Source organism: Microcaecilia unicolor, chromosome 4, assembly GCF_901765095.1.
Source record: "Microcaecilia unicolor chromosome 4, aMicUni1.1, whole genome shotgun sequence".
Lineage (NCBI taxonomy): Eukaryota > Metazoa > Chordata > Amphibia > Gymnophiona > Siphonopidae > Microcaecilia > Microcaecilia unicolor.
Genome location: NC_044034.1, coordinates 64,595,322 through 64,616,233, shown reverse-complemented (window position 1 = coordinate 64,616,233; position 20,912 = coordinate 64,595,322). Strand labels below are relative to the sequence as shown.

General features: G+C 41.2%; 1 protein-coding gene across 1 annotated transcript in view; it reads left to right on the top strand.

The window, feature by feature from the left end:
• Positions 1-19,556, top strand: part of XPO4 (exportin 4) — a 254,758-nt gene extending 235,202 nt beyond the window's left edge. Inside the window, 1 exon segment of the mRNA XM_030200298.1 lies at positions 18,692-19,556. Coding sequence (XP_030056158.1) covers positions 18,692-18,886 — 195 coding nt within the window. The 3' untranslated portion in view covers positions 18,887-19,556.
• The last annotated feature ends 1,356 nt before the right edge of the window (positions 19,557-20,912 follow it).

Genomic DNA, 20,912 nt, shown 5'->3' with positions numbered 1-20,912 from the left:
GTGTAAAAACGTCCATCTCCGGAGACGGCTCCGCAAAGAGGCGGAACGAACCGTAAAATCGAAACGAGATGGCCGTCCATCTTCGGTTTCGATTATACGGTTCGGCCCGCTGAAATCCCATCATTTGTGTCAACTCTAGAGATAGACGACACAAATGGTGAGATCGCTGGACCTAGAGATGGCCGTCTGCGGTTTTCAGCGATAATCGAAACCGCTGCCGGCCATCTCAAAAATGGACCTAATCCAAGCCATTTGGTCGTGGGAGGGGCCAGCATTCGTAGTGCACTGGTCCCCCTGAGATGCCTCTATGCCAGCCTCAAATATCATACCTAGCTCCAAGACAGCAGTATGCAGGTCCCCGGAGCAATTTTAGTGTAGTTGGTGCTGCGCGGGACCCATGCAGAGAGCAAAAATCGGAAGAAAAAAAAACATGCAAGTGCAGTCAGGGACGTCCAAATTAAAACAATAGTAATAGGGGGATTCGAACCAGCCACCTTCTGATTACAAGACTTGTGCTCTAACCACTGCACCACTTATTCAATTGCTTAGACATTCCTTCCCTTTCCATTAAGTCCCTCCAAGTTTGTCAGCCAATCACAGCTCGTTTAGCTGACGCCGATGTCAGGTAAATGAGCTGTGATTGGCTGACAGAAACTTGGAGGGACTTAATGGAAAGGGAAGGAATGTCTAAGCAACTGAATAAGTGGTGCAGTGGTTAGAGCACAAGTCTTGTAATCAGAAGGTGGCTGGTTCGAATCCCCCTATTACTATTGTTTTTTTTTTTTGGACGTCCCTGACTGCACTTGCATGGTTTTTTTTTGGACGTCCCTGACTGCACTTGCATGTTTTTTTTTTCTTCCGATTTTTGCTCTCTGCATGGGTCCCGCACAGCACCAACTAAACTAAAATTGCTCGGGGGACCTGCATACTGCTGTCATGGAGCTAGGTATGGTATTTGAGGCTGACATAGAGGCTGGAAAAAATATTTAAACAGTTTGTTTTTTAGGGTGGGAGGGGGTTAGTGACCACTGGGGGAGATGGGAGATCATCCCCGATTCCCTCCGGTGGTCATCTGGTCAGTTTGGGCACTTTTTGGAAGCTTGGTCGTGAAAAAAACAGGACCAACTTTGTGTGGACTAAATGCTCGTCGGGGACGTCTTGCTTCTTTCCATTATCAGGTGCGGAGGTCCATCTGTTAACCACGCCCCTGAATGCCCCTGTCCCGCCTTCGCTACCGTTCGGCCACGCCCCCGAGAATTTCGCCCATCCCCGTGACAGAAAGCAGTTGAGGCCGTCCAAATTCAGCTTTTGATTATACCTGTTTTTGAGACGGACGTCCATCTCCCGATTTGTGTCGGAAGATGGGCGTCCGTCTCTTTCGAAAATAAGCTGGATAGTGAGCCGGGTTAGAGGAGGAGAGGAGACAGTACCAGAAATTCTGTTTAGCACTAAACAGGTAAGTTATTCAGTTTAGGCCTATTGAGTAGTGGATGTAAATCTTAAACAAATAGTGCCAATGTGGTCACACTGAATGCAAACATTCAGCACTGCTACTTATATGGATAACAGCAGTGCATGCAAATCAGGCTGAAGATTGATTCAGATATTTTACCAAGAAGTTGCAGCAGTCATAGGAGCCAACTCTGTAGTAGAGAGTTGCACAGGGACAGAAATTTAACCCATCCCCGCTGCAAGTAATCTCCTCCATCCCAGTTTCTGGTCCGCCAAACCCTTGCCATGCCACAGTCACCTTGACCCCCCCCCCCCCCCCCCCCCCCCAAGAAAGCCAGATTCTATCAACAGTAAAAATACTGGTAAAAGTAACATAAATCATTTTCTTCCATACTCAAGACAGCAGATATACAGATCAGCACAGGACAAAGCAGTCCAAATTCCAAAACAAGTCAAACAACACAGTTTAAGTGTTCAGCTACCCTTAAGATTCACCTTTGGGATTAAAAAGCAAAACCATGTACATGTAAGGACTGGATAAATGAATTAAAACAAAGTTTAAAGCAAATGCCCTTAATATGTAATACGTGATGCAGTATTCACATAGCAAGTAGCCTGAGGCAATAGATTTATTTTCTACTGAGCATAATTAACATTGTATGAACTTGACAGCTAATAGTGTTCTGGACTGGACAATGCTGGCACATTTAGACTGATGCTGGACAAAACTTCTGTGGAAGTCTCGGCAGCCATGTTAAAAAAGCAGAGAGGAGAGAATCAATGCCATGGCAGCAGGCACAAAAGAGTAGGAATCTTCCCTGCCCCCGGAGGGCACCCTGTGCTTGGGAGAGAGAAGGCTCTTCCGTGGGGATCCCGCAGGATCTAGGTCCATCCCTATGGGATTCCCACAGACCCAGATCCATCCTTGCGTGATTCGCGCAGACATGGAGGGGATTCCCGTGGGTTCCCGTGCAGCTCTCTACTCTGTAGCAGCCAGTGGGTGTAGAGTACCTACAATATTGATCAAGCTTTTTCATAGTGTCTGAGGAGGGGTATTTGTGCTGGTTGGCACATCCCCCCCCCCCCCCCCAATCGTTTTGAAACGGCACCTATGGCAGCAATTACAGTTGAATTTTGACAAGGATCGTCCTACCATTTTAATTAACAGCCAGAATGCTGCAGTAACTTGAAATTGCATCCATTAAATTAGGTAGAAAACCATGTAATACTGTGAGAGAGCACACTATTTTCTGAAAATTTGGTACAGCATAAGATAATGATGTAAGAGCAAAGGTTAACTCCATTATCGCTATTGTTTTAAAGATGCCCAACACAGGTAGCACAAGCACAGCATGAGGGCTAAGACTTAGCATTTTTTTGGATCACCTATTAAATTTCCGGATGGCATACATCAAGGGTACTCCAAAGAACTCAACCATGAAATTGCCGAACTGCTGTTAGTAATATGTAACCTGTCGTTAAAATCGTCCATAGTACCTGAAGATTGGAGGGTGGTCAATGTGATGCCAATTTTTGAAAAGGGTTCTAGGAATGATCCGGGAAATTACAGACCGGTAAGCCTGATGTTGGTGCCGGGCAAAATAGTGGAAACTATTATGAAGAATAAAATTACAGAACGCATAGACAAACATGGTTTAATGGGACAGAGTCAGCATGGGTTCAGCCAACGGATATCTTGCCTCACCAATTTGCTTAATTTCTTTGAAGGCATGAATAAACATGTGGATAAAGGTGAGCCGGTTGATTTTCAGAAAGCTTTTGATAAAGTTCCTCATGAGATTCCTGAGAAAATTAGAGTCACAAGATAGGAGGCAAGGTTCTGGTGTGGGTTAGGAATTGGTTATTAGACAGAAAACAGAGGGTAGGATTAAATGGTCATTTCTGTCAATGGAGGATGGTGAACAGTGGAGTGCTGCAGGGATCTGTATTGGGACTGGTGCTAGTTAACATATTTATAAATAATATGGAAATCGGAACATTGAGTGAGGTGATTAAATTTGCAGATGATACAAAACTATTCAAGGTTGTTAAAACATGAGCGGGCTGTGAAATATTGCAGGAAGACCTTAGGAAATTAGAAAGTGATGCACATTGGAAAGAATAATCCAAATCATAGTTAACTGATGCTAGGTTCCACCTTGGGGGTCAGCACACAAGAAAAAGTTGTTGTCGTAGACAATACACTGAAATCTGCTCAATATGCGGTGGGTGCCAAAAAAGCAAACGGTATGCTAGAAATTATTAGGAAAGGGATGGTGAATAAGATCGAAAATACTATAATGCCTTTGTAATGCTCCATGGTGCGACCGCACCTTGAGTATTGCTTTCAGTTCTGGTCGCCGTATGTCAAAAAAGATATTGCGGAATTAGAAAAGGTTCAAAGAAGAGCGACCAAAATGATAAAGGGGATGGAACTGCTCTCGTATAAGGAAAGGCTGTTAGGGCTCTTCAGCTTGGAAAAGAGATGGATGAGGGGAAATATGATTGAGATCTGTACAGTCCTGAGTAGTGTAGAACGAGTAGGAGTAAATCGATGTTTTACTTATTCCAAAAGTACAAAGACTAGGGGACACTTGAGGAAGTTACATAGAAATACTTTTAAAACAAATAGGAAGAGACTTCCGGTGACGTCAGCAACCTCGATGGCAGCCTGAACTCATCGTTCCGGCTCAGCCCCGCTAAAATCGCTACTTTTTCACTATATAACCGGTGGACTTTACCGCGAAACGAAGGCAGGAAGAATATACAAGTGGTACTTACAGGAAAGAAATGTCACAGAAATCGAAAATCGCAGAGGCCAAAGCCAGGAGTACGAGGCAGCCTCCGTAATGCTAAAACTGCTAACAGTCATGCATCATCTCGGGAAGAGGAGGCCTCAGATTTTGATTCGAATCACTCCGACGAAGATACTGGCAACAATAAGGACTCACAGTTCACCAAAGTGCTTCGAGACCTCCGCAAAGACTTAGCTCGCATGAAATCAGACATTGTGGAACGCATTGAAAATTTGCGAGGTGAGATCAAGGAAATTGGTAATCGAGTGGAGGATCTTGAAGGCCGGGTGGACGAACATGTGGATCTGATGAACCAAATGAAAGAGAAGGAGGTGGACTTTGCTAATCAAATGGAGGAATTACAATACAAATTTGATGACATCGAGAACAGAGGGAGACTAAATAATTTAAGGTTTCGAGGCATTCCAGAGGCTGGAGATCAAGAAGATGTTCCCAAACTAGTACATGAACTATGTAAGCATATTTTGAAGGGAGATCCAGATCAACAGGTCCCAGAAATTGAACGAGCCCATAGAGCGCTAGGCAAGTCGCTCCCTAATAAACCCAGGGACATTGTGGTCCGCTTCTGGAAATACTCAGAGAAAGAACATCTATATGGCCTGGCTAGGCAACAAAAGGATTTGTGCTTTCAAGACACACCTATTTCGGTATTCCAAGACTTATCAGCCTATACTTTACAACAAAGACGAAATATGAAACCGATACTGGAGGTACTGGGGCAAAATAACATAAAATACCGATGGGCTTTTCCCTTTGCAGTATGCTTTACTATTACTGGAAAGCTACACAAAGTTCGCTCCCCGGAGGCGGCACAGCAGATTCTACAAGCAGCGAGCATGATGGACCGACTACTGAACTACACTTGGAGACTACTGTTGACAAGAGAGACAAAGTGCGACAATGGCAACAAGTTTTTAATAAGGCAAAGAAACCACGGCAGACTATGTGCAACACCTGACTGTAATTGTGCTCTAAAGTGAGGTTGCTGAAAGAGTACACGAAGCCTGACATTTTCTGCTTTATTTCCTTATGATCTACATTTATGGCGGAGATAAGTCTGTCGGGTATAAGGAGGATGTCATGCGGGGTTGGGCGGAGGTGGTGTGGTTGGGTTGTATACTGCGGGGGTTGATCTTGCTAGGAAGCGAGTGAGTAGACTCCTCTGGGGAAGTTTGCTACTCTGCTTATGAAGGGGAAAGGGGAGGAAGGGAGATGGGAGGCTAGGGGGGGATGGGTTCAGGGGAAACGGGAGGGAAGGGTACTATAGTGTCTGCAGATGATATCTAGATATGCAAATGAATTTTCATTATCTTTCTGTTAAGTATACTCTATGGCAGCTACTTTAAAGATTATGACTCTCAATGTCAAAGGCCTAAATGCTCCTAGAAAGCGACAGTTGATTTGGCAAGAGATAACCACCTGGGGTTTATGTCTATTTATGTTGCAAGAAACTCATTTGAAAAGGGCGCATGAATATTTGTTTAGACATGTTTATTACTCTAAGATTTATTTTGCCTCAGACATATCTGATAAGAAACAAAGAGGGGTAGCGATATTGCTCCAGTCTGACCTGCCAATACAAATCCATCAGGTGAAAAGAGATCCAAAGGGCAGATATCTTCTACTCAGGGGGACATTTGAAAATCAGGAGGTTACTCTGGGATCTATATATGGGCCAAATACTAATCAACCATCTTTCTTTCAATTACTTAAGAAACGAATACACACAGTGCTGGGAGGTCAGCTTATACTGGGTGGTGATTTCAGTGCCACTCTTTGCCCTGAAGTGGATAAATCGGGACGCAACTCTGGTAATGACAAAGTCTTGGCCAAATATTTTAACACTTTTGTTAGGCATATGGGACTTTTTGACTCTTGGAGAGACATGCACCCCACTGAGCGTGATTACTCTTTTTATTCTCCAGTACATTCTACATACTCACGGATTGACTACTTGTTGATTGATAAGCTATTAGGAGATCAACTCACAAAAGCACATATAAATAATATTACTGTATCTGATCATGCTCCTTGTGTGATACAACTAGATTGGCAGACAGGAAAACAGCGGGTAGGGCACTGGACATTAAATAATGGGCTGTTAAAACAGGAAGCAGTTTGTCAGGAATATGTAAAGGTCCTGAAGGAATACCTGTCTTTTAATGTAACCTCAGGGCCCTCAATTGCTATAGTGTGGAAAGCCCTTAAAGCGATGTCCAGAGGTCACTTTATTAAGGTTGCTGGAAAGCTTAAGAAACAGAGGTTGCAAGCTACCTTGCAGCTAAGAGAGAAAATTGGGATATTAGAAAGTAAACATAAAGCCACAGGCTCTCTTAAGATATATAGAGCTTTACAAGCTACCAGAATACAACTAGAAGCCCTGCTAGCTCAAGATCTTGAGTATATTAACGAAAGACTAAAGCTTCACACATATACCACCAAAAATAAGATAAGTAGGCAGTTAGCTATTAAATTGCGAAAACTAAGAGCAGATCGTAATATTTATCGTATTAAGGGATCCAAAGGAGAGGTGCTCCGAACATCTCCAGAGATTAGAGTCCGTTTCAATGAATATTATGCTAAGCTTTATGCCAGAGATGGGGGTATACAGGAGGAGAGTATTCAATCATACTTGCAAAAAATGGCTCTACCATCCTTAACACAAGATCAACAACAAATGCTAGATGCACCTATTGACATGCGTGAGGTCCTAGCAGCTATAAAAACTTTGAAAACCGCCAAATCACCGGGATTGGATGGCTATACGGCTGAATTCTATAAAAAATTTGCCCCTACTTGGCACCTGTGTTGACAGATGTGCTTAATGCTGTAGTGAAAGGAGATAATCTCCCGCCAACTATGAAAGAGGCATGGTTTGCAGTGATCCTGAAGCCTAAAAAGGAGATGACTGAATGCTCTTCTTACCGCCCCATCTCTGTACTTAATGTGGATGTTCGCATCCTGGCTAAGGTATTAGCAAGTAGATTAACAGAAATTCTGCCTACCTTAATACATCCAGATCAGGTGAGTTTTGTCGCCAATAGACAGGCCTCGGACAATATTAGACGAACTCTGAATGCTATGTATATTGCCCGGCAGAGTAAAACACCGTATTGTCTACTGAGTGTGAACGCTGAAAAAGCATTCGATAGGGTGCATTGGCCATTCCTGCACCAGGTTTTACAACAGTTTGGATTTGGTTCTAATTTTAGGGACTGGATTAAAGAACTATACACTCAGCCGAAAGCAGGGGTAAAAATTAATGGGCAGATATCCGCCTTCTTTGAGCTGAATAGAGGGACACGTCAAGGGTGCCCTCTATCGCCACTTTTATTTGCTTTAGTAATGGAACCATTGGCATGGGCTATTAGGAATCATCCAGGGATAAAGGGAGTGAGGGTGAAAGACTGGGAATCAAAGGTGGCATTGTTTGCAGATGATGTCCTTTTGACCCTTACCTCACCTTTAGATTCTATACCCCAGGTTATAAGTGAATTGGAAACTTATGGGCAGGTGTCAGGATTTAAGATTAATTATGAGAAAACAGAAGCAATGGCAGGGGGTATGACAAAGGAACAATATCACCGTTGTAAGCAATTATATCCTTTGAGGTGGGTAACTAAGAGGCATATTTTCAAAGCACTTTGGGAGGCTAAGTTCCATAGGTTTCTATGGAACTTTGGGAGGCTAAGTGCTTTGAAAATGAGCCTCTAAGGGTCTTAAATATTTGGGAATTTTCCTCACTGCTAAATTGCAAGAAATTAATGAGGCTAACTATACTCCGTTACTGAAAGACATTAGGGAGGACTTGGAAAGATGGGAGCCCCTTGGTTTATCTTGGTTTGGGAGAATAGCCACAGTGAAAATGAATATATTACCGCGATTACTGTATCTTTTCCAGGCTCTGCCACTCCCTATTAGTGACCATGTGCTTCACTCCCTGCAGAAACGATTAGAGAAGTTCATCTGGAAAGGAGGCAAATCTAGAATCCACCCCTCCATAATGTATACAGACCGTAAGACCAAAGGTGGTTTAGTGATCCCTAAAGTGGACTTATATCATAGAGCGGCTCAGGTTAAATCCGCAGTGGAATGGTTTCAAGAAGCCCCTCACAAACTTTGGGTAAAGATGGAACAATATATACTACATAGCCCTTTGAAATTAGGCCACTTACTCTGGTTGCCGCCTAAACATCATCGCTTGGGGGAGGAGGTGAGCCCGATCATTGAGTTCACTTTGTCATGCTGGGATAAAATGGAACGCTTAAAACGAATCTATTGCTCTCGGTTATCACCTATTGTTTGTAATTTAGCATTCCCATTAGGCTGCACACGCTCAGTTTTCACTAGATGGAAAAAGCAAGGGTTATATCTATAGGGGCAATTGATTAATAAAGATACCTTCATATCATTCCAGGAATTGGCAGATACATACAGGTTACCCTCTACAGATCAATATGCCTACGCTCAATTGATTCATTTTTTGTCATCAGAAGGCACACGTGCCTATTTAATGGGTGACGTGACCTTTTTAGAAGAACTCTGTGTTCGAGAACAAGGGACACGTGGCCTTATTACTTTGATCTATGGGCACTTGCGAGATAACATGTGTGTTAGCCATAAGCACAGGGTGCTGTGGGAGAAAGAATTAGGGGTCAGTTACTCAGCTGAGGAGTGGCAGAGAATGGAGAGGCGTTCTGTACGCATTTCTCCAGCTGTTAATGTTCAAGAAAATTTAACAAAAGTACTATACCGTTGGTATCTAACCCCGGTAAGGTTAAATCATATGTTTGGAACAGCTTCCCCGACTTGTTGGCGTAGATGTGGCCAGCGTGGTACATTGGGCCATATTTGGTGGACATGTTACAAAGTAAAAGCCTTCTGGAAAGCTGTCCAAGCCCGGATTAGATACTGGGTGGGAGTTGAGATACCATATGACCCTGCTGTATTTCTGTTTCATAAAACTATCTTGGGGGTAAATGACTTTGGTCAAGTGTTAATCAAACATTGCTTATGTGCGGGAAGATTGCTTATTGCTCGCTCATGGAAGCAAAAAAATAGCCCGTCTGTTGTCCAATGGATGACCCTATTGCGGAACATTGCAGAGAGAGAAAGACTGATGGCAAAAGAGAGACACCAGTTGTCGAAATGGACTAAGATCTGGGACCTTTGGATATACCGAAGACGTAATGAGCTATAGAGAAACATTTGATATGTTGAATCACTGTTGTTACCTTAGACACTGTAAGGGGAAGGGGGATTTGGAGAGTTTTTTTGACCAATAACGTGGAAATGTTTTGTTGCAGATTGTTTAGGGGGAAGAAGGGGGAAAAAATGTGTAAAACACCAAGAATATTGAATGTTTTATTACTCAATGAATAAGTATTGAAGAAACAAGTTCCAGGTTTTACAGTATGTACTAAAGCCTGGAAGCTTACTGTTGTGCCTGTATTTACATTTTGTCTTACTTATTCAATAAAGATTCTTGTTTAAATAAATAAAAAAAAAAACAAATAGGAAGAAATATTTTTTCACTCAACGAATAGTTAAGCTCTGGAACTCATTGCCAGAGGATGTGGTAAAAGCAGTTAGCGTATCTGAGTTTTAAAACGGTTTGGACAAATTCCTGGAGGAAAAGTCCATAGTCTGCTATTGAGATAGACATGGGGAAGCAACTGCTTCCCTGGGATTAGTAGCATGGAATGTTGCTGCTAATTGAGTTTCTGCCAGGTACTTGTGACCTGGCTTGGCCACTGTTTGGGAAAACAGGATACTGGGCTAGATGGACTTGGTCTGACCCAGTATGGTTACTCATGTTCTTATGTTCTAGATTGTGAGTTAACTGCCCATTTTGTTGAAAAAGTAGTTTTCTTGCAAGAGGGATCAGCACCCAAGAAAAAGATCTAGGTGGTGGTGTAGACAATATGCTGAAATCTTCTGTTTAATGTGCGGTAACAGCCAAAAAAGCAAACAAGATGCTAGGAATTATTAGGAAAAGGGAAGTCACTGCTTGCCCTGGGATTCATAGCATGGCATGCTTCTACTATTTCGATTTCTGCTAGCTACTTGTGACCTGGATTGGCCACTGTTGGAGGCAGGATACTGGACTAGATGGACCATTGGTCTGACCCAGTATAGCTGTTCTTATGTTAACTGGTTTTGCCGATATTCAGGACTAACTGGTTAACATTTTAGCAGTTAAAGATAGAACAGCTATTTATGTGGTCCTGTTTGACAGCTAAACTTATCCAGTTAGGTGTTTTACCGACAATATTCAGCAGAGATAACTGGTTATCGGCACTAATACGCCATTTAGCCGGTCAGTTAAATAGCTTTGAATATTGGAAGGTTAGTGCACACTAAGCTTTAGTAAAAGGGCCCCAAAGTGCCACATGGCCCATAGGTATAAAATAAGACATTCTGCATTTAGCACACAATAATGTCCATTAGCACATGCTAAGGTTTAGTAAAAGGGCCCCCTGCTATTTCTTTCAGAATTTTCAGGTATCTTATTTTGTTATCTTTTTCTAACATTTTTGTGTCAGTATGCTATGTAGGTTTTTTTTCCTTTAATTTTGTTTTGATCTTTGTTGTATTTTATGTCTATTGTAGATTATGTTGAATGAGTAATGCATTGCATTATTTGAATTGTTTAAATAGTGAAATGTAAGGTGATTAAATCTGGTAATTTATCCAGACCATAAGAGCCAGATTTTATAACAGGATAGATTTGCATTTATTTATTTAGGGATGATTTGTATTTTATTTGTTTTTATTATACCATTGTAAACCTCTTTGATCTTGCTTAAAGTAACAGTGGTATGTCAAGCTTGAATAAACATACTATATCACGTAGAGCAAAGCAGCTTACAGACTAAATGCCTATGTTTACTAAGGTGCGCTATAGGCGCGTTAGCGTGGTTAATGCGTGTTAATGATTAATGTGCGTTAAACGCTTATGCGCCCATAGAAATCTATAGACGTGTTAGCATTTAACGCGCCTTAACTTTAAAGGCACGTTAAAAATGCTAACGCACTTTAGTAAACATACCCCTAAGATACAAATACAGAAAGGAACTACAGTATGATAATAGAAAAGATTGGCTTTCATACTGACAGAGTAAGGGCAAAACTTAAAAAAATGACAATTTCACATGTAAGTAGACGGAGCAGCCAGAGCATAACCCATCATGTGCCATAGGCCTCCTGAAAAACCAAGTTTTTAATGCGTATTTAAATTTTTTTCAGAGATACCTTACCACGAATTGTGAGATAGGGAGTTCGAAAAAGGCAGGCCTATAAAATATAAAGCAGAATGTCTTGTTGCCTCTAATTGTGCTAAAAGAGGTTCAGGTAGAACCATGTGACGGTCATTCAGGGATCGTAGGACATAACATATGAATAGCTATACTGGGTTCATCTAGCCCAATATCCTGCTTCCAACAGTTGCCAATCCAGGTCACAAGTGCCTGGCAGGAACCCAATTAGTAGCAACATTCCATGCTACCAATCCTGGGGCAAGCAATAGCTTCCCCTATGTCCATCTTAATAACAGACTGTGGACTTTCCCTTCAGGAACTTGTCCAAAGCTTTTTTTTTTTTAAACCTAGGTACACTAACTGCTGTTACCACATCCTCCAGCAGCGAGTTCCAGAGCTTAACTATTCTTTGTGTGAAAAAATATTTCCTTCTATTTGTTTTAAAAGTATTTTCATATAATTTCATTGAATGTCCCCTGAACACGAGATGGGGAATAAGGAGTAGTAAGCTCTAAATGCTAATAATGGGACCATTGTATGCAGATGTAATTTATCATGATTATTCATTATTTATTTATTTATTTATTGCATTTGTATCCCACATTTTCCCACCTTTTTGTGGGCTCAGTGTGGCTTACAATACGATATGAATGATGGAAATATAATTTGTTAAAACTTGGTTATGGATTACATTTTGAAGAGTTATACAAGACAATCAAGGTGTTGTTAAGGAATATAAACATTGGAACTAAACCTTGAAACACTGGAAGGAGACAGCGGGAGGTTAAAAGGGCATTATGTATGGTATACATATTTCTGTGAGTAAAGGTATGAGTGAGGTGAGACTACGGGGGATGAGAGTTCGGAAGCGGATGTATTGATGCATTAGTGAACAGTGAGTGTGGACTTTGTGTTTTGCTTCTTTCCGTAGATTTTTTCAAAAAGATGGGTCTTCAATAGTTTGCGGAAGAAGGTTTGCTCGTGGATCGTTCTCAGGTTGCGCGGCAGTGTGTTCCAGAACTGCGTGCCCACGTGAGAAAAGGTTGACGCGTGTAGCGTCTTGTATTTTACGCCCTTGCAATTAGGGAAGTGGAGGTTGAGGAAGGTTCAGGATGATCTTTTGGCGTTTCTGGGTGGTAGGTCTATTAACTCAGACATGTAGGCTGGAGCTTCGCCGTGAATGATTTTGTGGATTAACGTGCATACTTTAAAAGTAATGCGTTCCTTGAGTGGAAGCCAGTGTAGCTTCTCTCGTAAGGGTTTTGCACTTTCATATTTTGGTTTTCCGAAGATGAGTCTGGCTGCTGTATTCTGGGCTGTTTGAAGTTTCCTCAGTATTTGCTCTTTGCAGCCTGCGTATAGTGAGTTGCAGTAATCCAGATGGCTTAATACGAGGGATTACATTAGGCAGCGAAAGACGGATCTTGGGAAGAATGGTCTTATTCTTTTCAGTTTCCACATGCAGTAGAACATCTTTTTGGTTGTATTGTTTGCATGAGTTTTGAGTGTTAAGTGGCGGTCGATAGTGACTCCAAGGATTTTTAGCGTTTCTGAGATTGGAAGGTTTAATTTTGGTGTGTTTATAGCGGTAAATTCGTTCGTGTTGTATTGGGAGGTGAGTATCAGGCATTGAGTTTTTTCTGCATTTAATTTCAGATGAAATGCATTTGCCCATGTGTTCATGATGTGTAGACTTTGATTTCGTTATAGATTTCTTTGATGTCCTGTTTGAAAGGGATGTATATTGTTACATCATCGGCGTATATATATGGGTTGAGGTTATGGTTTGATAGGAGTTTTGCCAAAGGGATCATCATTAGGTTGAAAATGGTTGGTGAGAGGGGTGATCCTTGTGGTACTCCACATTCAGGTGTCCATGCATTAGATGTGGTTGAATTTGATGTAACTTGATACGAGCGCTGTGTTAGGAACCCCTTGAACCAGTTCAGGACATTTCCTCCAATGCGAAAATATTCAAGTATGTGTAATAGGATTCCGTGGTCAACCATATCGAAGGCACTTGACATGTCAAATTGTAGGAGGAGTATATTGTTTCCGGTTGCTATTATTTGTTTAAATTTAGTCATAAGGGTGACTAAGACCGTTTCTGTGCTATGATTTGATCGGAATCCTGATTGGGCATCATGTAGTATTGAGTGTTTGTTTAGGTAGTTTGTGAGTTGTTTTGTTACCATTCCTTCAGTTATTTTGGTTATTAGTGGTATGGACACTACTGGTCTGTAATTGGTTATTTCGCTCGTGCTTTTCTTTGTGTCTTTGGGAATTGGGGTGAGTAAGATTTTTCCTTTTTCTTTTGGGAAAAGTCCGTTTTGTAGCATGAAGTTTACGTGGCTCGTTAGGTCTATTATGAATTGTTGAGGAGCAGATTTCATGAGGTTGTTTGGGCAAATGTCTAGTTTGCAGTGGGATTTGGCAAATCTTTTAAGTGTTTCAGAGATGAGGTCTTCTGATAGTAGTTCGAATTCGGTCCAGGTTCTGTCTGCTGGGTATGTTCCTTCTTCTGGATCTAGACAATCTAGAATTGTGGCGTATTCAATAGGGCTAGCGGGTATTTTGAGTCATAATTGTATAATTTTCTCCTCGAAGTATTTCGCAAGGTTGTCTACATCTGGTATGTCTTTGCCGTTGTTTGTGACTGGTGTGGTGTCTAACAGTTTGTTCACAAGGTTGAAGAGTTTGTGTATCTTTGTAGTTTGGTCCTATTATTGTTTCGTAATGTAGTCTTTTAGTCTGTTTTATGGTATATTTGTATTTTCTCCGAAGCAATTTCCAGGCGTTTAGTGTTTGTTCGTCTCTCTTTTTGTTCCATACGCGTTCTAGTTTTCTGACTTGTGTTTTAAGGTTTTTTTTCAGCTCTTCGGTGAACCATGGATTTGATTTTTTTCCAGTGCGATGTTCTGGTTTGGATTATGGGTATCCTGAAAACCTGACTGGGTGTATTCAAAGAACTGGGTTGACAACCCCTGGATTAGAGGGAGGAAAAATCTGAAAAGAAAAGGATTAAGTACAAAGTTCACAAAATCATTCACGGAGATGCCCCAGCCTACATGTCAGACCTGATAGACTTACCACCCAGGAATGCTAAAAAAATCATCCCACACATTCCTCAGTCTTCACTTCCCCAACTGCAAAAGTCTAAAATACAGACTAATGCATGCGTCAACCTTCTCCTACTTGAGTACACAATTCTGGAACGCACTGCCGCACAACTTAAAAACGATCTATGAACTAACTAACTTCCGCAGATTACTGAAGACCCATCTCTTTAACAAGGCATACCACAAAGATCAACAAATGTGAACTCCTTCACACATATCCAGAATTGTTTTATAATATATAATAATATATATATTATAATAATATATTAGAACTAGTAAAAAAGGCCCGTTTCTGTTAGAAATGAAACGGGCCACTAGCAAGGTTATATTCATATGTTAATTGTTGTTAACCAAACAGTTCATAGTAAAGTGCTATAATGAGATGGAGTAATTGTGAAGGGTGTTTAATGTGGAAGATTGTTCATGAGTATGACATTTTTTTCCCTGTTAATTGTATTTAATGTGTTGTCCTGTCGTACCCCCATGTGAAGCAACCCCCTCCCCATGTCCACCAACCATTCTGTTTTTCCTGTGTTTTTTTTTCTTTTAAGTTTAATTGACCCAATGTATTTGTCTGCGTGTTTGTGCTCTCACCCTATGTTCACCAACCGTCCTGTGAGAGTGTGTGTGTGTGTGTGACAGAGAGATACAGTGTGACAAAGTGTGTATGTGTGGGTCCAGCTTCCATGACACTCTCCTTCCCTTCCTCCCCTTCCGGATGAGGTGCAGGCAGGCCCCCCTCTGCCGTCCGAGGTGCAGGCCCCCCCTCCTGTGCGAGGTGAAGTCACCCTTTGTTTTTGAGTTCCAGACCCCAGAGAGAGAGAGACAGACTGTGTGTGTCTGAGAGAGAGTGTGTGTGAGAGTGGGACACAGAGAATGAAAGACTGTCTGTGTGTGACAGAGAGATACAGTGTGACAGTGTTTGTGTGGGTCTAAGTTCCATGACCCCCTCCTTCCCTTCCTCTCCTTCCATCTGATGTGAGAGAGTGTGTGGGCAGGAACCACAGGGGCGGTCATTGAGACAGAGTGTAGTGTGTGTGAGAGTGTGTGAGAGTGAGACGGAGTGAAAGAGCGTGTGTGTCTGAGAGAGACTGTGTGTGTGACAGAGAGATACAGAGAGTATGTGTGTGTGGAACTGAGTTCCATGACCCCCTCCTTCCCTTGCTCTCCTTCCGTCTGAGGTGCAGGCCCCGCCCCTTCGCTCTTTGGTCTGACTTGAAGACAGGGAACAGTGAAGTTAGCGATGGTCCCCTCCCTCCTTACCGTTCCGTATTTCAGCAGTGAATTTGCCAGCACAGCGGTAACTTGCTCTTCTTCTGTCTGAGGTGCAGGCCCCGCCCCCTCCTCCCTCTTCGGTCGACTTGAAGACAGGGAACAGTGAAGTTAGTGATGGTCCCCTCCCTCCTTACCGTTCTGTATTTCAGCACGAATTGGCCAGCACAGCAGTAACTGTGTAGGGAGGCTGTTCAGCGCGTCTCAGCCTTCAGGCTGGTCTCGTCTCGAGCCTTTTTTTTTTTGGCGGTCAACTATTTTCGCAGAGGCAGTTGTGCGGGGGGGGGGAGAGGATCAGCTGTGAGCGTCTCAGCCCGTCAGGCAGTCTCGTCTCAAGGCTTTTTTTTTTGGGCGGTCACTGTTTGTGCGAGGCAGTTGTGCGGAGGGGGGTCTTCACGTCCGTTTTTTTGGAGCGCTGTTTTTCGTTCATCGATTGAAGAAGTTTGCACGGGTTTGGCAGGGGTTTTTTTTTTTTTTTTGTCTGTTGTTGCTGGCTGCAGCGCTGCTATTTTGTGATTGGGCACATTGGTTCGTGACGCTTCGGGAGTGGGGAGACGTCGTCATATCAGGAGATGAGTGCAGGAGCATGAACGCTTCAAGGTTTTTGTCCACGCAGCCAGCTTCAGAACGTTGGAGGTGCTTTTATTATATAGGATGTAATATATTATGGTAGTAGTGATAATATATATATATTATAATATATAACTTAGAGTCATATAATACTTGCTTGTTATACTTTATTATGCTTTATTATCATCATGTACCCAAGTTCCTTCTGTAATACTAAATATCTATTTTCTTATGTATTTCCACCATCCATGATGTATTGTAAGCCACATTGAGCCTGCAAAAAGAGGTGGGAAAGTGTGGGATACAAATGTAATAAATAAATAGAGGAGAGGCAGACTGGGGTCAGAAGTAGGACAAGGGGACATTTCAGATGGATAGGGTGTTAGGTTAGGTTTGGTGAGGATTGATGATGCTTTAACTATTTTATTCATTCTATGAAGATATTTTTTTTTTATCCCATTATTTGAGGAGGTTAAACTTTGTTCTTTATTTTGTTTGACATGTCATACCTCTTTAGAGATATGTTGTTTATTACAAGAATTTGAGTAAAATTATTTTTTTTTTTAACTGATGGAAAAAAACCTGAAATGAGAAAAAGATGAAAAAACCCAACAGTATGAGTAACAAAATAGAAAACGATTTTTAAGAAAAAAATACTTAAAACTTGCATATAAAAAGGTAATTTTTTGAAAGACTGTTTTACAAATACAGAGTATCCAAAGGGATCCTTATAAATGAGATTTACAGTTGTGATCTAGTGATGTTTTCACAGCCTATTTGCCTCAGTACTATGCCCATGCTTTCAGATTCAGGCACCAATTATTTGGGGATCAGTGCCTGCCATGTCCTAGCAGAGAGAGAATTTCTAGTGAAGCAGAGATTTCCATGCTGTTAATTGCCATAGAGCATTAAAATCCAAGTTTATTGACAGTTGATGCATTTGAATTGAGCACAACCTTTTATGCTACATTTTCAAGATTTCGTATGCCGCATTAACTGACTTGCAGTGCGAAGCTGTGTACAAATATAATGAAAAGAATTATAATGGAGATAGGGATAGAGAATCAAGATCATACAATACACATATAGGTTCAACAGGGCAACTCCCGGAGCCACCCAATCAGTGTCTGATTCAAAGATCATAAGCCTGTTGAAATAGCCATTTTTATTACCGTCTTAAAATCTCAAAGCGATAGCTCACTCTCTACTGACAAAGGCAGAGAGTTCCATAGTGCAGGAGCTGCAAAATAGAATGCACTCTGTTTCCATTTGGGCCATATGAGGTCCGGATAGGAATAAGCGATGATCATTTTAAGATCGCAAAACACTAGTTAGGAGTAGATGGAATCGTCAGAGTGGATAAATAGAATGGTGAACCTAACTGGAATGCTTTGAATGTAAGAAGCAGAATTTTATATTTTATTCCCTGTTCTGTGGGTAACCAATGGTATTGCTTGGAGCAATGGAGTGACATGATTGTATATGTATACTGTATATTGTCTCGATGGATGCAACTTTTACATACACTGAGTCCCTTTATCAAGTTGTGCTGTAGTATGTCCCATCCTGTTTGAACTAGCTGTGGTCATCTTAAGTATTAAGCAGTAAAATGATATGTAAGCAATTCAACACTTGAATTTGTTAAATGGCTCCCTTCATTACATCCTAAACTACTTCAGGTTTATTATTGCATTTGCATCCCATATTCCCACATATTTGCAGGCTCTATGTGGCTTACATTGCTCCATCATGGTATCACCCACTGGGAGGAGTGGCCTAGGTGGTTAGGGTGGTGGACTTTGGTCCTGAGGAACTGAGTTCGATTCCCGGCACAGCAGCTCCTTATGACTCTGGGCAGTCACTTAACCTTCCATTGCCTGCCTCATTGAGCCTGCCATGAGTGGGAAAGCGTGGGTACAAATGTAATAAAAATAAATAAAAATATACAATTAGTAATTATATAAGAAACATGGGAAATATAGTGTATAAAAGTAACATGTATAGAGAGTCCATTAATGGAATAACAGATGAAAACAGTACTGTACTAAAGTTCAAATGATGGATCATTATGGTATGTTTTGTTAGAGGTAGGTCTTCCAGGATTTTGATAAAAGTTAAAATTTGACTCCATAAATCTGGATATAGTTTCATACCTTTTTTTGTTCCACTGTAAAGCTAACCATGAACTGTGTGTGTACCATAGGCTGAATATTCAGAACTGGTTGAAACACTACTGTCAAGTCAGCAAGACCCCCTGATTACCACGTTTAGCAGATGCCTTCAACAAGCTTACTACAAGCAGCACCCCTCCCACACTGGAACCGTAAGCAAAAGATGGCCTTCTAAAGAGCTTAGAAGAATTTATGGCAAATGTTGGTGGTCTCCTTTGTGTAAATAAACAGAAAAAAAACTATGCATACATAGACCCTTTCTGCAAATGCACTGAAAATTGCTGAGAAATGACTGAATCCTGTACCTGTTCCCAGGTTCTTTGTGGCCCGTTCGGATTTTAAGCGCTTGGATGTTTGCAGCAACACCATTGAATAGGAGAGGTCACCTTTGACTGCTTCTGATATGTTAACCACAATCTGTAATAGTGGGTTGGTAAAGATGGATGGCAAGCTGAAATATTTTTAAAAGAAATTCCATATACATTTATGTGCACACTGAATGGGCACAGTGATAAATATATTCAGTGCCTTCCCCAGGTTGATTGAAAAACATACCCGAATAGACAAACTTACTGAATTCATACAGAATTGTTACTGAACACCATCAAATCTTAGACTGAATATACTGTATATATACAAAACTATAAATGATTACTGTTGTAAGCTTTATTTTCCTCTGGGAAGATTGCGTTTCTCATTCAGTGAAAGACACCAAATGGTATTTTTTTAACTTCTCCAGGGTGGGTTTTTCTACGTCGGCCAGGTGTTGCATGGTTTGTGTAGCACAGGATTCTTTTTTTTTTTTTTCAGTTCAGAAGAAAAAGGTGTATATGTTCATTTTTTCCAATGAACTTTTGGAATTGTCACCATTCACTGCCTTATTAAAAAAAAAAAAAAAAAAAAAACAGCAAAGATAAGGTCTAATATGGAATCACACACGTTTTTGATGCTTTGCAAAAGTTTTGGATATTTGGATGTCAACGTGCAACTGCCATGTACAATTTTCTGCCTTTCCTTTTTTTGTTGTTTTTTGTTTAATACATACCTACTATTTGGGAACATAACTTTAGTGCAAGATTTACATCCAGTTTATTTTGCTTTTCTCTGTGTGTGTTTAAACATCCAAACCTGAATCCAACAGATTTCTATGTTGGCCTCTTTGCTTCAGCAATAATGATTTGGGAAGGGGTGCAAGTTGTTGATTTATACACACTGTGCACTGTGTTCTTTGTAAGTTGGGCATTAGATGAAAGAATTGTTAGACCATGCTATCATCTGTTCTCCATGTGGTTCTTAAATTTGTAAAAAAATGTATAGTATATATGCTTTCTCAATGCCATGTGTAGCATCATATTTGCAACTCTGTGCCATCTTCAGGTGTTCATCTCAACCCCAATCAAATCACACAGAACTACACATGACAATTAGTTCTGCAGATCATTAGAGTAGCTTGGAGCATACATGTTGGATTTCATCCATAATGATGACTCTCTCCTGGCCATGTGCCTGTAGGAGCTTTCCTTGCTGGCACCCTCCTTATCCATTTATTAAACTAGTAGTAAAGTCTAGCTGGAACCGCACCAATGTTTCTCAGGAGTTTAGGTTTTTGAAATCTATCATTCTGCTCCAGTCAGTGACATCTGAGGTAGACTGAGAAAATATTGACCACTCTGGCATCATGGTTTCCCCCCCCAGCATATTCAGTTTCTTCCTTTTTAAGTTAAGATATTATGAAGAGCCCATGTACAGCAGTAACCACTTTTGCAGCAATGATGACTAAATGTACAAGGCAAATCACTAAACATAACAATTCACAAATAGGTCACAGGGCTTCCTTACAAAATATGTCTTTAATTGTGCTGGAGGATACCTTACTTTTGGGACTGACTGATATGCTGCTCTTTGTTTTTCAACAATGAATCTGTCTGTTTCACCATGAGATGCACGTATTTTTTTTGCCCCATCAAGATACAGTTGGTACTGTTTTACTAGGTTTTTAGTCACTAAGTCATGGGTCTCTGTAATAGTTATATTTATGGATGTGGAAAACAGAACAGCAGATCAGTAATAGATATTTAAACTTTATTAGTATGTACCATATATCAGAATATTGCCCGACACAGGCTGTGTTTTGCCTAGAAAAGGGCTGCGTCAGGGGCTATGGTATAAAACCGTGTTATGGAATGTTGTACCCCAGGTACACACAGTGGATCCAAAAAGAGTCCTCTCTCATGTAATGTCTTCCCAAACAAT